Raw genomic sequence first — 13045 nt, forward strand, 5'->3', positions numbered from 1 at the left:
CGGCAATTATTTTTCTCTCTATTCTTTTTTCCGCAGATCAGATGCAGAAACGGCTTGTTATGGACTTGACAAAAAACAAACACAAAAACAAGTAGATGTTAAAGGAAAAGACGAGGCATATAAACAAGGGGAATTTGTGTTCCGACAAAAAAATAAACTCGTCATAGTGATTCAATGGGGATTTATTTCATTTAAATGAGGGAACCTTAATAAAGGAATGAAAAGCATAACACTGGTGTATTTTCTCTCTGTTTTAATTTATACCTAATTGCAATTACGTTGTGATGGAGCAGTTTTCAATTGAGTAACTTAAAACCAAAACCAAAGTAATCACTCTGGCCAATCACAAAGGACACAGACAATCCAGTGAGCCAAGCAAAACTCGAAAGAAAATACCTGTAGCCGGCACGAAGCGCGGGAAAACGTGCGCGAGTGAGTCGCAATTGGTTTTAGTTTTACTCGTGATTGGCTGAGAAGGTGGCGAGAGTGTTTTAAACCAGTCACTATATTAAGCTCTTAGAATCGCGGTGAGAAAGGATTGCTGAAGGCCTCCTAGTGAAGACGTGAGGGCGGAGGAGTGGAGTACACGTTGCCTTCGTCCTTTCCCTTACAATTTTTTTCATTTTCTCCCTTGTTTGTCATAAATAAACTAAATTACGGAATGTAATTATTAATAAACGAAATTGTCCCCGAGAATGTTTTGAGCCAAGTTCCCGGTTTCTTAAAAAATTGCCTCAAAATAATCCAACATTAGCCCTTGTTCCTTTTAAATAAATACCCACCCTCGTTGCATCGTTATCTAGGCGGCTTTGTTTAAAAGTTTGAAGTGAATTATACGAAATAAATTCAATTAAAAACTACTTATGAATCTATATCACGGAAAATCCACAGCAAAGCTTTTCTAAACTCAACTACTGTTTTTGGGTTAAATACCGATTTTGCACTTTCCAAGTTCTTGAATTTCCAGTCGGTTTTCAAATCCTCTTTACAAATCCTTCTACTTTTACTAAGAATGTTCGAGATTGTTAATGTAAAATCAATCACTTATATCGTTTGTTTACTTTTGCTGTTAGTTGCTATTGTTCACTGAAGTACTCTGTGACAGTTTTCGCACGCCCTCAATCTTACGTGCTCGAAACAGCCGAAAACAAAATTGAATTTAGGTGGTGTTCTCAGAGTGCGGGAAAATGCAGCCCTTGTTTATTCTGATCCTTTGCGTAGAAATTGCAGCTATAACGGCAGGAAAATCAGACAACCATGGCTCAAAGCTCAGAGTGAAGAGATTTTTGAATAATTCCGAAGACTTTACGGGAAATACACTTCACTCTTACATGAAGCAACTTTACAACACGCGAGCGAAAGGTAATGAAAATGGCAGTTTTACAATCTCCTTGCGAGGGCAGAAGATTATTGCTACCACAATTCGTGGTTTTGGGCCGGAGAAAAGCGGTAAGAACTCTGAAGAAGTGTGCTTTATTATAAATATTGTAAGTGCAGTTACCTATAATAAAGTAGATAGTTATCAGTGAATCTGTTACAGTTGTATCAAGTATGTAAAGTAAAGTGAGTTGTTGGAAAATATGTCAATGTGCGTGTTTTTTAAAATTTATTGCAATGTAAAGTTATGTTAAGTCAATTCTATTCCTCTCCCTCGTCTTAGTTTAATTTACCTGCCATTTTTTGAAGGCAATCTGTTTACACGTATAGTGTGTTAACAACAATGTTGACATGAAAATATGCAATTAATGAAATCTTCCAATTTTCTGTTTCCAATATGCTAGTCAGAAATTTAAAGTTTATCGTTCAACAATAAACTTTAAAACAGAAAGTTTCTGTTTTCGGCTTTATTCTACGAAACTGCACTTCTTGAAACACGAAACGGTGATTTCAAATTAACTTGCTTTGGGTATTGCTCGCCCCGCACGGACGCATGAACGAACACAGAGAAGTCAGTTAATTTCACAGTATATACATGCTGACTGAGCTATACCTTCACTTCGAGAGCAATTCCAAGAAGTCATTTCCGCGTGTTTTTTAGACAGGACCTTTACTTATGATTACAGTACTATTGTTTAATAGCGCTACTATTACATTTTATCTATTGAAGCGTGTTGGGCAAAAATCACTAAATTTTAAAGCGCTCGCTAAAATTTGTCTCGGTCAATTTTTTAAAGTACCCACACCTAAAGGAAACAAAAGTTAACATTATTGACCTGAAAAATTCGTTAAAAAATAGATGCCGGTAACTTTGTTCCTTCTGGCAATGCAAATGTTCGTTCAATTTCAAGTGAGTTTGTTCTTTTACTAAACATTTAGTTTCATCTTAGTTATGTGTTCATTAAAAACTGGTCTACACGATATCACTAACTTTTTAAATTTCTCGGAAAATCACTATATTAAAAAGTCGCTAAATCTTGCTCTGAAAAAATAGCTAAAATTAGTAGCCGCTAAAAATAGTAATCTGTGTGTTTTTTCTCAGAAAATGACAGAATTTAAACTTGTTCTAATGCATACAAGAGCTTACAGCGACTATTATTAAACAACATTTTCTTAGGGACCACATGGAAAGGCTCGACCATCGAAATGCAGTTTCGTTTGGGAAACGCTTTCAAACAGGAAATTATAGCGGAAGCTGAACTGATTGTGACTTCTAAACAAGGAAGTCTGTGGATGAATCGCAAATACAATGCCAGTGTTTACTTTGAACAATCCATTTTGGCGCCAAATGGCACGAGCTTGTTGGATTCTCGAGCTTTCCCACGCAGAGCAAATGTTGAGTTTGGACTGAACGTGACAGGTGCTGTAAAGGCTTGGAGTCTTGCAACAACGAAGACCTACAAACTACAGGTGAAACAAAATTTCATATTTTTAGAGCAATTTTCAGTTTATTGCACAAGGTATATATCTTCCGTTTCATGCTACACAGTCGGCATGAAAGCTTTTTCTCATAAATGTTCAGGCATTTTGCATGGCACTTCTTGTTGGGAGCACTTTTTAAAATAATTTCTGAAATTATGGTTTTTCATTTATTTATACTGTGTGTAGAAATTTTATGTTGATCACTTTTGGAGCTTAACTAAACCCCCTACCCTCTACCCCCACCACAATACTAAGAATATTTTTCAATTAAAATGCATGGCTGGCGCTATGGCAAAGGACAATTTTACAAGTATTTCTTCAAAAAAGAGAGCCGGCAACAAGAAGTACTGGGTATTACTTTACATTGTGTGGCTCCATGCATTCAAACGTTTCAAATATTTTATCAATCAGAGATTGAACCGTTCTGTCGCATTGTAATACCTCTATCTTTTACTTCATTTTGTCAATGCCCCCTTCCTTCCTTCCTTCCTCCCTCCCTCCTTCCTTCCTTCCTTCCTCCCTCTCTCCAAACCACCCTCCCTTCCTCCCACCCTCCCTTCCTCTCTTTCTCTCTTCTTCCCTCTCACCCTCCCCCCCCCCCAATCATCCTTTATTCATACATTTCCTTATTCTTTTAGTTAAAATTAGAAGATTTGGTTCAACCCAATGGTACCAGAGCTCCTGTGTTACATGTGTGGAGATGTATCAAGCATGGCCACATCCATGGACCCTTCCTGGTACTGTACACTCGATCCAAACACGCAAATAACAAAGATGACATCTGGAAGTTGGTGACGCTCAACTGGCTTGCACTGTCCTCCAAACCAGACAACACCACTGTGGGCAATAACAAAGATGTCACTCCGAAAGGACTTCCTGGAGAGAATGATGGCCGAGTTCCAAGGAACCCTACCCTGACTTGCTACCAGGTGTCATTTTCCATCAAAATGCAAGACTTCTACACCAACATTATCATGCCGCAGATTGGTTACGTCAACTACTGTGATGGCTATTGTTATTTTCCAATCCAGAATCACTTGACGCCCACCACACATGCTATTATTTGGGCAATGTGGTGGAAGAGACATAGCCCTGATACCTACACACCCAAGAGACCACAGTGTGTTCCATCTAAGCTAGGAAGTCTATCTGTGATCTTGTCGGACCCTGAAACTGGTCACCCTGTGCAGAAAGAGTGGCAGGAGTTTTCAGCCAAAGAGTGTGGCTGTCGTTAGTGTTCTGTCCTTCAGTTTACCACTGACTGACATTGTGTTATCCAATGTAAAATTTACATATTTTGTTAGAAATCACTTGCAGGGGAAACGTTCCTTGAATATTGTAACCCCTTACCCCTTGTTTCAAAACGTTTTTAGGGATTTTTGTGTTTACTGCTCTGCATAGTTCTTGTTTTCCCCTGAAATAATGTCCTTGCCACAACCCCAGAGAGCTTCTGTTATTGTGTGTGGTAGTAATATTGGGTTTATTCAGTTTTAAGATCTCAACTGGAATAACGTACTTCTGTTAGGAAATACCAGTGTATCCAAAAGTCCAAAAATGCACTTGCATCAGTTTGAAAATAATTTATAGTTTTTTTGGTTTAATACAAGGTTGAAGAAATACCTTAGATGCGTTTTTTTTATTTTTTGACAAGGAACACATACGTTGGGGGGGGGGGGGCATTTTTTGTCTGTTCCTTTGCTACATTAAGAAGTATGAGACTTGTGGGAATGTTACAGTTTAACAATAGATACAGTCTAAATATTTCAAGAATTGAAAGTTGTAGGATTGTTTACTGCAATAAAGCACATGGCTAATGAGTTATTTAACTAATTACTACCAAAACGTAAAGAATCGCAGAACTGATAACCAATTCATAGACCGGAAGTCGTCATAACCAGACGAAACGTTAAGAAATCAGGTGACCCCTGAAAAGCCCGGGAAAGTCACGTGGTTGTGGTTTTTCACCTGATTGGGTGAAAAATGTCATCTTTGCTATGATTGGTTAGTTTAGGTTTGACAATATAGAACACTGCAAGTGCAAAACCATTTACAGTTAACAAATGAGATTCTGCCGCGAGTCACTGGGGAGGCGAGATGAGCAAGCAAAGCTGGATTTCGTTGAATTGACTAAACAGACTAAATAGTAACTTAACTTTGCAAGTTATTGTCTACTACAACAAATTATTGTGTTAACCAGTCAGCTACTACATAACTGTTTAATTTAGCAGTATTAGCTAGACTGTAGTGAAGAAGTGACTGTAATATTTAAACTGTACTGTCATTTGGTAAGGTGTAAAAAGTACCGATTATAATAAAATTTCGTTATTTTTTATATCGGAAAATGAAAATCTGGCAGTCGATTAAATACAAAGGGACGACCATTAGACTGTTTGCTACAAAAAAAAAAAGAACGCCACAAGACATCAGATGGAGTCGGCTTGTGCGAAAACTGGGGCAGATTTCTAACGCAACCTTGAAAGTTTTAGACTAATTTTCTCAAGGTACGTACGACTTCAGTGACTTTGAAATTTGCATCTTTCTCAGACCAAGCTTTGTAAACTCGATTTTGCCTTACGAAAAGACGAATGGAAAAATATTGCTCCCTATTTTTGAAAGTCGCTACGGACTTTTGCTTCGTAAACGTTTTAACGTTGAATTTCGATGTAGTTCCAAAGCACAATTGCAACGAAACACGGGGAAAAATGGGAAAACGTCGCGCATTACGTTTCCCCGCGCAACAGGGCTGTTAAAAACGTTTAAGTAGGATGAAGTAAAGGCACGCCTCGCTGAAAACTAAGCTGCATTATAGTAACTAGGTTGTTAATGAGTTACCTTAACTCTTCAAGTTCCAAGAATTTTATGATAATTTTTTAATTTATCAATACAATGTCAAGTTGACAGGCGGTGATCTTGACGTTCCACCAAACGTTTTCAGACTAACTTTAAAAGTTCTCTGGCCCTATCCCCCACCCGGGGGCAAGGAACTGCCATCCCAAATGTTTCGTTCCCCGCCCGACCGACCCGAGAAAAAAAAAAAAAAAAATTCCAGCGCAGACTCATACAGCACCGTCTGTTAACACATTGGTTGTCACCGAACACGACTGAAAGAAAACGAACGAAAGACACGTCGAGTGACTGTATCAGGCCACTACCGCCCGGCCGAACCCAGACCCTAGTGTCACGACGACCGACCGACCGACCCACCACACAAGAAACGGGGGGGGAAACGAAACATTTTATTGGGATGGCCTAAACTAACTTTAAAAAAATACATGACAACTAAATTCATATATAGTAAAGAAGTATTCATGGTTTAAGCTTTGGGCTTAAAGAGTTTATAGTAGCACCAACAATCGAGAACGCAGCCCAGTGCTGTGGACTTCGTGTGTTCTCTTTTACTTGAAGAACCTTCATGGCCCTTTGTAACGATACCGCAGCATCACGGGAAGCCTTGTATTCGCGGTAAAATGATGTCATGAGCTCCGACGCGGATCGGTCGTCAATCTTCCACAGCGTGACAATCACGCAAGCTGCGCCAGCTGCCAGAAACGCGCGTGACAGACCTACAAGAACAGATGATGTTGATAGTACTCGTTAATGAACACGCCCATTTTAAGATGGTGGCTAGGCGACTACATACACCACCAAGCCACTCGCTTCCCGATCCACTTACATTTAAGGTGTATATATAACGTACGTGAAATAACCCGTTTACTTATGTTTCCCAGCCCTTTATCATAACGCACTTGTAGCTCCTAGTTATTACTTGTCCCAGCTTTTACGTGCTGAACTAAACTACACCTAGAAGCCAAGGTAGATTCCAGTCATTCACAGCTGTTTAGAAATGGCCAATTCCATAAGGTTTATTCGTCTTCACGGGAGCTATGTTTTTTTTATCGGGTTTTGGATTCTGAGTAGACCCTATATCTATTTTTCGGGGTCAGATCGAGTGCGCGATAAATCACAGTTTACACGAAGAGGTGCCAATTCACGCCCCTGCACATCGGGTGTCCTCGCGCGAGGTGATGTTTGCTCGCGCGCTCGTCCGACTTGACTAGTCCTGAGAATAAATGACGGACAGTCACGGACTACATGTAGTCTAATCGGGTTTCAACAATACTTAGAAAAGAAAAACTTACCCAGTACTCCGTCTCCTGTTACTTTACCCAGTCCAGTATCACAACAGCTCAACACCACAAGTTCAGCTTTCAGTTCCATGCCCCTCACCTCCTCCGCAGTCAGAATACCGTTACACTCGAGCCCAGACTTCGTCAGAACAATGAGCCCCTTCATGCTAAAATCACCGTGGGAGTCTGTGTCGTCAATAATCGCATGGGTTGCAAAGTGTAGAATTTTGTACTTTGGCATGGCTGTCATCACGTCTTTCTTTTTGGCTTGTGTTCCTATAAGCACTTCTGACTTCGGCGAGTTTATGATCTCGCTGATCATGCGCACTTCGAGCTGGGCGGAGGGAAGCTGCGGAAGCTCTTCGAAAGGCATTATGGGATTCCCGACCGCGAGGAGACTGAGTTCTAGAGACGCCGTAGCCTGTTCAGTGCTCTCACGGGAGGCGCAGGCTAGTTCAAGAAAGTGTATGGCCGGACTAGTCGAGATAACAAAGTCTTCCATCATGTAATGATCTCTTGCGTCGCTTTGGAGAGCAGCAAAGGGAACCTTTAGCAAGAAATCCTGAGGAATAAAAGTAACCCGCGGATTTTCATCTTTGGTAGGCAGGAATTCCACAATGGGCTCAATAAGGACCTTGTGAAGTTGGCTTAGCATAGGTATCCACGGGTCCAATTCAGGATCACTCTCGTGTTCATCATGTTGGTCTTTCAAACGCGCACCTGAGGGTTCAGTCAAGACATTAAAAGGATCTGGCAGAGTTCCCACAGAAACGTCATCGCTTCCTGCAACAGAAACCAATACATCTTTAACTACTTCAGTACGATTTTCACTTTGAAGTTGAGTGCTAGATGTCTCGTTGGTTGCTGTTTCAAGCTTTGAATTTATGCCTGGGGCCTCATTCACGACATCATTTAAAGGACCTGGCGGAGTGCCCGCAGAAACGTCATCGTTTGCTGCAACAGAAACCGTTACATCTTCATCTACTTCAGTATGACTTTCACTTTGAAGTTGAGTACTAGATGTCTCGTTCTTTGCTGTTTCAGGCTTTGAATGTGTGAATGGGGCCTCATTCACGACATCATTCAAAGCACCAGGTGGGATGCATGGGGCCTCATTCACGACATCATTCAAAGCACTAGGTGGGATGCATGGGGCCTCATTCACGACATCATTCAAAGCACCAGGTGGGATGCATGGGGCCTCATTCACGACATCATTCAAAGGACCAGGTGGGATGCATAGGGCCTCATTCACGACACCATTCAAAGGACCAGGTGGGATGCATGGGGCCTCATTCACGATTTTTAGGGGTGGGGGACCTCATTCAAAGGACCAGGTGGGATGCATAGGGCCTCATTCACGACACCATTCAAAGGACCAGGTGGGATGCATGGGACATCATTCACGACATCATTCAAAGGACCAGGTGTAATGCATAGGGCCTCATTCACGACATCATTCAAAGGACCAGGTGGGATGCATAGGGCCTCATTCAAGACATCATTCAAAGGACCAGGTGGGATGCATAGGGCCTCATTCAAGACACCATTCAAAGGACCAGGTGGGATGCATGGGACCTCATTCAAAGGACCAAGTGGGATGCATAGGATGCATGGGACCTCATTCACGACATCATTAAAAGGACCAGGTGTAATGCATAGGGCCTCATTCACGACATCATTCAAAGGACCAGGTGGAATGCATAGGGCCTTATTCACGACATCATTCAAAGGACCAGGTGGGATGCATAGGGCCTCATTCACGACATCATTCAAAGGACCAGGTGGGATGCATGGGACCTCATTCACGACATCATTAAAAGGACGGTTGGGCCTCATTCACGACATCATTCAAAGGACCAGGTGGAGTGCTTTCAGGAACGTCACAATTTTTTGTAGCAGAATCCTTCTCTTCTTTAGTATTTATTTCACAGCTCTTGCTGTTTGCAGTTTCCAACGACGTTCCAACACTTTCCAAATCTTGAGAGGTTTCTTTCTGATGTTCAAAGAGCTGTGGAGATTCGTTAGAATTAACATCAATTGTATCGAAGGCTGCAGTTTGCTCTTTTACTTCGTTTTGTTGCAGGGTTTCACAGAAGGAAGCTTCCGAGATATCTCCGCTCTTCGAAAAATCGTGGTATTCTGCTGTTTTAATTTGTGAAGTTTCTTTGTTATTTTCCACATAATTTACAGAAGTCTCGCCAGTTGCGCCTGGGTTTCCTGTGGTTGTTTCATTCAGTGAGCAGGTTGCTGGGTTGTCTGTTGAATCTCCAAAGGTTTTGTTTTCTTCTGAAATCGAACTCTCTTCCGCCTTTATTTGACTTGCCACGACAATATTTGCTTCAGAAAGACATATTGTTGGTGTTGATTCCTGTAGAGTTTCAGTAATCTGTAAAGCTTGTTCTGATCTACCGTGCACACTTTCTGTTTCGTGATCAGGTTCTTGACCAAGTTTCAAAGTAGCGCCTTTCATTGTGGGTAATGGAGAACACCACTGGACTTGATCATGAGAAGTTGAAGGACATTTTACATCTTCGATTGCGGATTCTTCGGGTTCACCATTTAAACTTTTGCCAGTTTCGACTTTACTCTGGGTGTAACTTTCTGGATTATATGCGTCGCTCTGAAAATTAGGTCGATCATAAAATGCCTTATCCTTGGTTTTGTACGGTACGCTTAGACTAGAATGAATTAGTTTGTTTTTGGTATGAGTGTTACTTTTACCCAGGCCTGTTGCAAACATGAGTTGCAGTCCTTTTAGCGAGCTCAGCACGTCCTCGCTTTGAAGCGTTGCTATGTGCGCTTTTGCTTCCCTAGAAACTCTCAGGTGCTTTTCACATCTGAGAATTTTACCCATGTCCTCTATTTGAGATGGCCGACCCATGGACCGCCTAAGAGACAAGACATATTCATCGTTGACTTCAACCTTAGTCTCACGGATACCGTGTTGTAGACGAGATTTACTGAAATTGAGCCGGCCGGATGGATGCAGTACCCATGCAAAGATCCAAGAAAAGAATGCTCCTGACTCGTCGAATTCTTTCACCACAGAGTAAAAGACCAACGTCGTGGAAAGCTTACGGCTGATTTCTAGCAGATTATTAAAGGATTCCGCTATAAATTCTTCATTTAAGGTGGTTGCTTCAGCTCCAGAAGACTTGTAGCCACATACCCGCTTCCTAACAATTTCGGCCAACGCTCTCCCTCGATTAGAATCTGCCAAAACTAACGCCTCTTTATACTTCATCTGAGCGACTAGTACAACTTGTAACAGATTGTACGCCTCAGCTTGGTTCTTCTCAAAATTCGACAGCTTTGATTTGTCTTCTTCGCCAATCTGAGAGCGAATCTTTTCCAGCGTTTGAAAAGCATCAAGAATTGACCTCTCTGCTTCAGGTAGTTTTCCACAAAGGAAATAATCCATAGCTAATTGATGCTGCATGATCGCTACACCACCGATGTCCATTCGCCTTTCTGCATTGTCTCGGTAATTTATATGGCAGTCAATCGCGTCTTCGAATCTTTCTAACGCTCTGTATACAGTACCTAGATTTCCCCATGCCATTCCTTCGCCTGCAACGTTTCCCGCCCTCTGGGCCCCTTTTAAGGCGATTTGAAGCATCTTAACCGCCTCTTCGTTGTATCCTAGCTTTGTATAAAGCTTTCCAATTTTGTTGCATGCAATTCCCATGCGCGCAAAATCACCCACCTCTTCGGAAAGCGAGTATTCGATGAACTGTAACACTACAGAGTCGTCAAATTCCTCGGGATTGTAAAATTTCAAGAAGCCGATATTACCACAGGAGATGGCTAGGCCGTGAATATCTCCTCTGCTCAAGGCGAAGTTGTGATGAACTGTGTGAAGTCTTTCTGCATCTTTGTATCTGAAACGAATCATTGACTGCGTGGGCTAAATCTTTAAAGACATCTGTTTATACGAGGAAATACAGGGGGCTCTCCGCAGTCTTAAATCTTTGAGTTTAATTACTACCTTTAAGACGAATTTCACCATTTTCACTGTAACGCACCCATTACGCCTTTTTTTGTTAAAAAGTATTAGGTATGCCAGTCTTTTTTTTTTCCTCATTCGCCTTTTCTCTTTTTCTTTGTATGATTTTTTTCATTAGAGTTATGAAACAAAGTCTTTAGAATAGTTGCTACAAAATACCCCCTTTCTATTCTCATGCCTTCGGCCCTCGTAATATTTACTAACAGAAGAAAAAATCATGTTCATTTACCTTCCTTCCGATCTGAAAACATTGCCCAAATCTCCGCAGCAACTCGACACAAGCCCGACATCCTTCATATCCTTGGCTAGATCCAGGGCTTCACGAAGATACTCTTTAGCTCTGCCCCAGTCTGCCGCAGATCTACATGCATTTCCATAGTGCTGTAGATAGAGGGCTCTTGTGTGCGTTCTCATGGTGGTTTTGAAAGCCATCAGAGGCTCAAAGTACGTCTCTATAGCCTCTTTTAGTTCTCCACGATCAAGCAGGCAGGTTGCAAGGTGTATCTTAGCCAAGGTTTCTTTGTCAAAATCCTGCGCAGATGCAGCAATTTCCTGAGCCCTCTTAAACAACTGTTCTGCTTCGTTTAATTCTTTGAGTAGACGATGTATCGACCCCAGATTCAGACAAGCATTAAATAACAGCAGCGATGTCACGAGAGTATCTGTTGAAAAGCATGTAACAATTGAACACACCAGATTGTAAGAAGGAAGTTGGAATTACAATGTAGGAATTTTCTGCCAGGGAATCTCTAAACTGATGGCCGGGAATGCTTTTCATGCCTTTAAAGGGTAAAAATTATTAGTGTGTTCAACATTTATTAACCAGCCTACCCCCCTTTTGAAGAGGGGGGGGGGGGTTAGGTGGAGAGAAAGGGAGAGAGAATTTATTTGGGAACCCAAGATATCCAGATTCTTAAGGTAGGGGTAAGGGTAGAGCAAGATATTTAAACATCTCTGTGTCAGTTGGGTACGTTATCTGGCCATTTCCTTGGGGTAAACAGTTGTTTTATCATATTTTTAGTTTTCATCATTGACATGTAACTTTCATCACTGATTTTTATCAAAGACATAGCATCATCATCATCATCATCATCATTTTCTACAAGAGTACAGCAATGGGTAATTTCTCATTACTCATACAATAAAAGGATGTATCCCACAACTGTCCTGAGCAGCTACTCCTTGGGCTCCTCAAACAACCCACAATTCATTTGGGAGAAAAGATTGCATGATTGTGTGACAGGCAAAAGCTTAAAAGAGTTATTTTCATTTGATTCAGGTACCATTTTGAGATTCCTTTTAAAATTTCCGATATCATTTCTATATGAGAAGTACCTTCTGAAAAACAAAACAATATTTAAAAACTGAAAACGAGATTTAACGCTTCCCAGTACAAGCCCTTTGCACCGGTCACGTCACGTGCGTTGCGTGACGGTGCAAAGAAAGCGGAAGTAAATGGAATCCTTCTTATTTTCCCTAACAAGATCATGTATCCTCTTGTCTCTTATATTAATATAAAAAAATGCACAAAAAACTTCGTACCGAAATCTCCTTCACTGTCTGATGAGCACTCGGTGATAGTTTCGTTGAATAATTTCTGCGCTGTCTCTAAGGCGACTTTCCAAGGCCCAGTTGCGATTTGAACTTGAAAGAGTTGGTTCATTATAGCGAATTTCTGTTGCTTATTCTCGGCCTTGCCAAGCATATAGTTCCAAATTATTGATGCTGTTGGCAGATTTCTACTGGTGTATTCCTGTGCTATTCTGAACATTCGAGGAAATGGCAAAGCTTCCGTTTTCAGTTTCTCGAGTACATCTTCTTGAGGTAAGGGCAGCTTTTCTCGTAGTTCAGCAAGTCCCTCTATGGCAAGATCTTGGTGCTCTGGTGCTAAATACTCCATTGGTGAGTTTACTGTTCGATCGCGATAATGCAGCATAAAAACATTTCAGCAAAAATTGACGCGGGCAAACTCATTGCTTGTTCTTTACTTATCAACACAACCCAGCGGGGATTCTGGGAGAAGTAAAGCCAGGAGTCTGGAATCTACTGC

General features: G+C 41.3%; 3 protein-coding genes across 31 annotated transcripts in view; 2 read left to right on the forward strand and 1 right to left on the reverse strand.

Annotated features, from left to right (window-relative positions):
• LOC144638103 (cubilin-like) overlaps window positions 1-230 on the forward strand; it is an 84449-nt gene extending 84219 nt beyond the window's left edge. For all 29 annotated transcript variants that reach the window (XM_078497254.1, XM_078497253.1, XM_078497256.1 and 26 more), the window contains one exon: window positions 37-230. The gene's annotated coding sequence lies outside the window, so the exon portion shown is untranslated. The remainder of the gene's footprint in view (window positions 1-36) is intronic.
• A 917-nt stretch (window positions 231-1147) lies between these two features.
• On the forward strand, window positions 1148-4420 carry LOC144638530 (bone morphogenetic protein 4-like). Its single transcript, XM_078497723.1, has 3 exons — window positions 1148-1449; window positions 2555-2847; window positions 3498-4420. Exons 1-3 carry the CDS (start codon window positions 1188-1190, stop codon window positions 4092-4094), a joined length of 1152 nt encoding a protein of 383 aa, XP_078353849.1. The 5' UTR covers window positions 1148-1187; the 3' UTR covers window positions 4095-4420.
• Window positions 4421-6114: 1694 nt separating this feature from the next.
• On the reverse strand, window positions 6115-12950 carry LOC144639067 (uncharacterized). Its single transcript, XM_078498326.1, has 5 exons — window positions 12538-12950; window positions 11225-11657; window positions 8821-10870; window positions 6999-8307; window positions 6115-6422 (listed from the first exon to the last, which is right to left on the reverse strand). Exons 1-5 carry the CDS (start codon window positions 12929-12931, stop codon window positions 6166-6168), a joined length of 4443 nt encoding a protein of 1480 aa, XP_078354452.1. The 5' UTR covers window positions 12932-12950; the 3' UTR covers window positions 6115-6165.
• Between the last annotated feature and the right edge of the window lie 95 nt (window positions 12951-13045).

This window comes from Oculina patagonica, chromosome 14 (assembly GCF_052425735.1).
Source record: "Oculina patagonica isolate OP01 chromosome 14, crgOcupat, whole genome shotgun sequence".
NCBI classification, from domain to species: Eukaryota; Metazoa; Cnidaria; class Anthozoa; order Scleractinia; family Oculinidae; genus Oculina; species Oculina patagonica.

What these genes read in the sequence shown, in the direction of transcription:
- LOC144638530 (XM_078497723.1), top strand. Translation starts at nt 1,188, where the DNA reads ATGCAGCCCTTGTTTATTCTGATCCTTTGCGTAGAAATTGCAGCTATA. An exon ending in TTTTGGGCCGGAGAAAAGCG is followed by an intron (nt 1,450 to 2,554) that starts GTAAGAACTCTG and finishes ACATTTTCTTAG; the next exon opens with GGACCACATGGAAAGGCTCG. An exon ending in CGAAGACCTACAAACTACAG is followed by an intron (nt 2,848 to 3,497) that starts GTGAAACAAAAT and finishes TTATTCTTTTAG; the next exon opens with TTAAAATTAGAAGATTTGGT.
- LOC144639067 (XM_078498326.1), bottom strand. Translation starts at nt 12,931, where the DNA reads ATGCTGCATTATCGCGATCGAACAGTAAACTCACCAATGGAGTATTTA. An exon ending in GTTTTCAGATCGGAAGGAAG is followed by an intron (nt 10,871 to 11,224) that starts GTAAATGAACAT and finishes GATTCGTTTCAG; the next exon opens with ATACAAAGATGCAGAAAGAC. An exon ending in AACAGGAGACGGAGTACTGG is followed by an intron (nt 6,423 to 6,998) that starts GTAAGTTTTTCT and finishes CTGTTCTTGTAG; the next exon opens with GTCTGTCACGCGCGTTTCTG.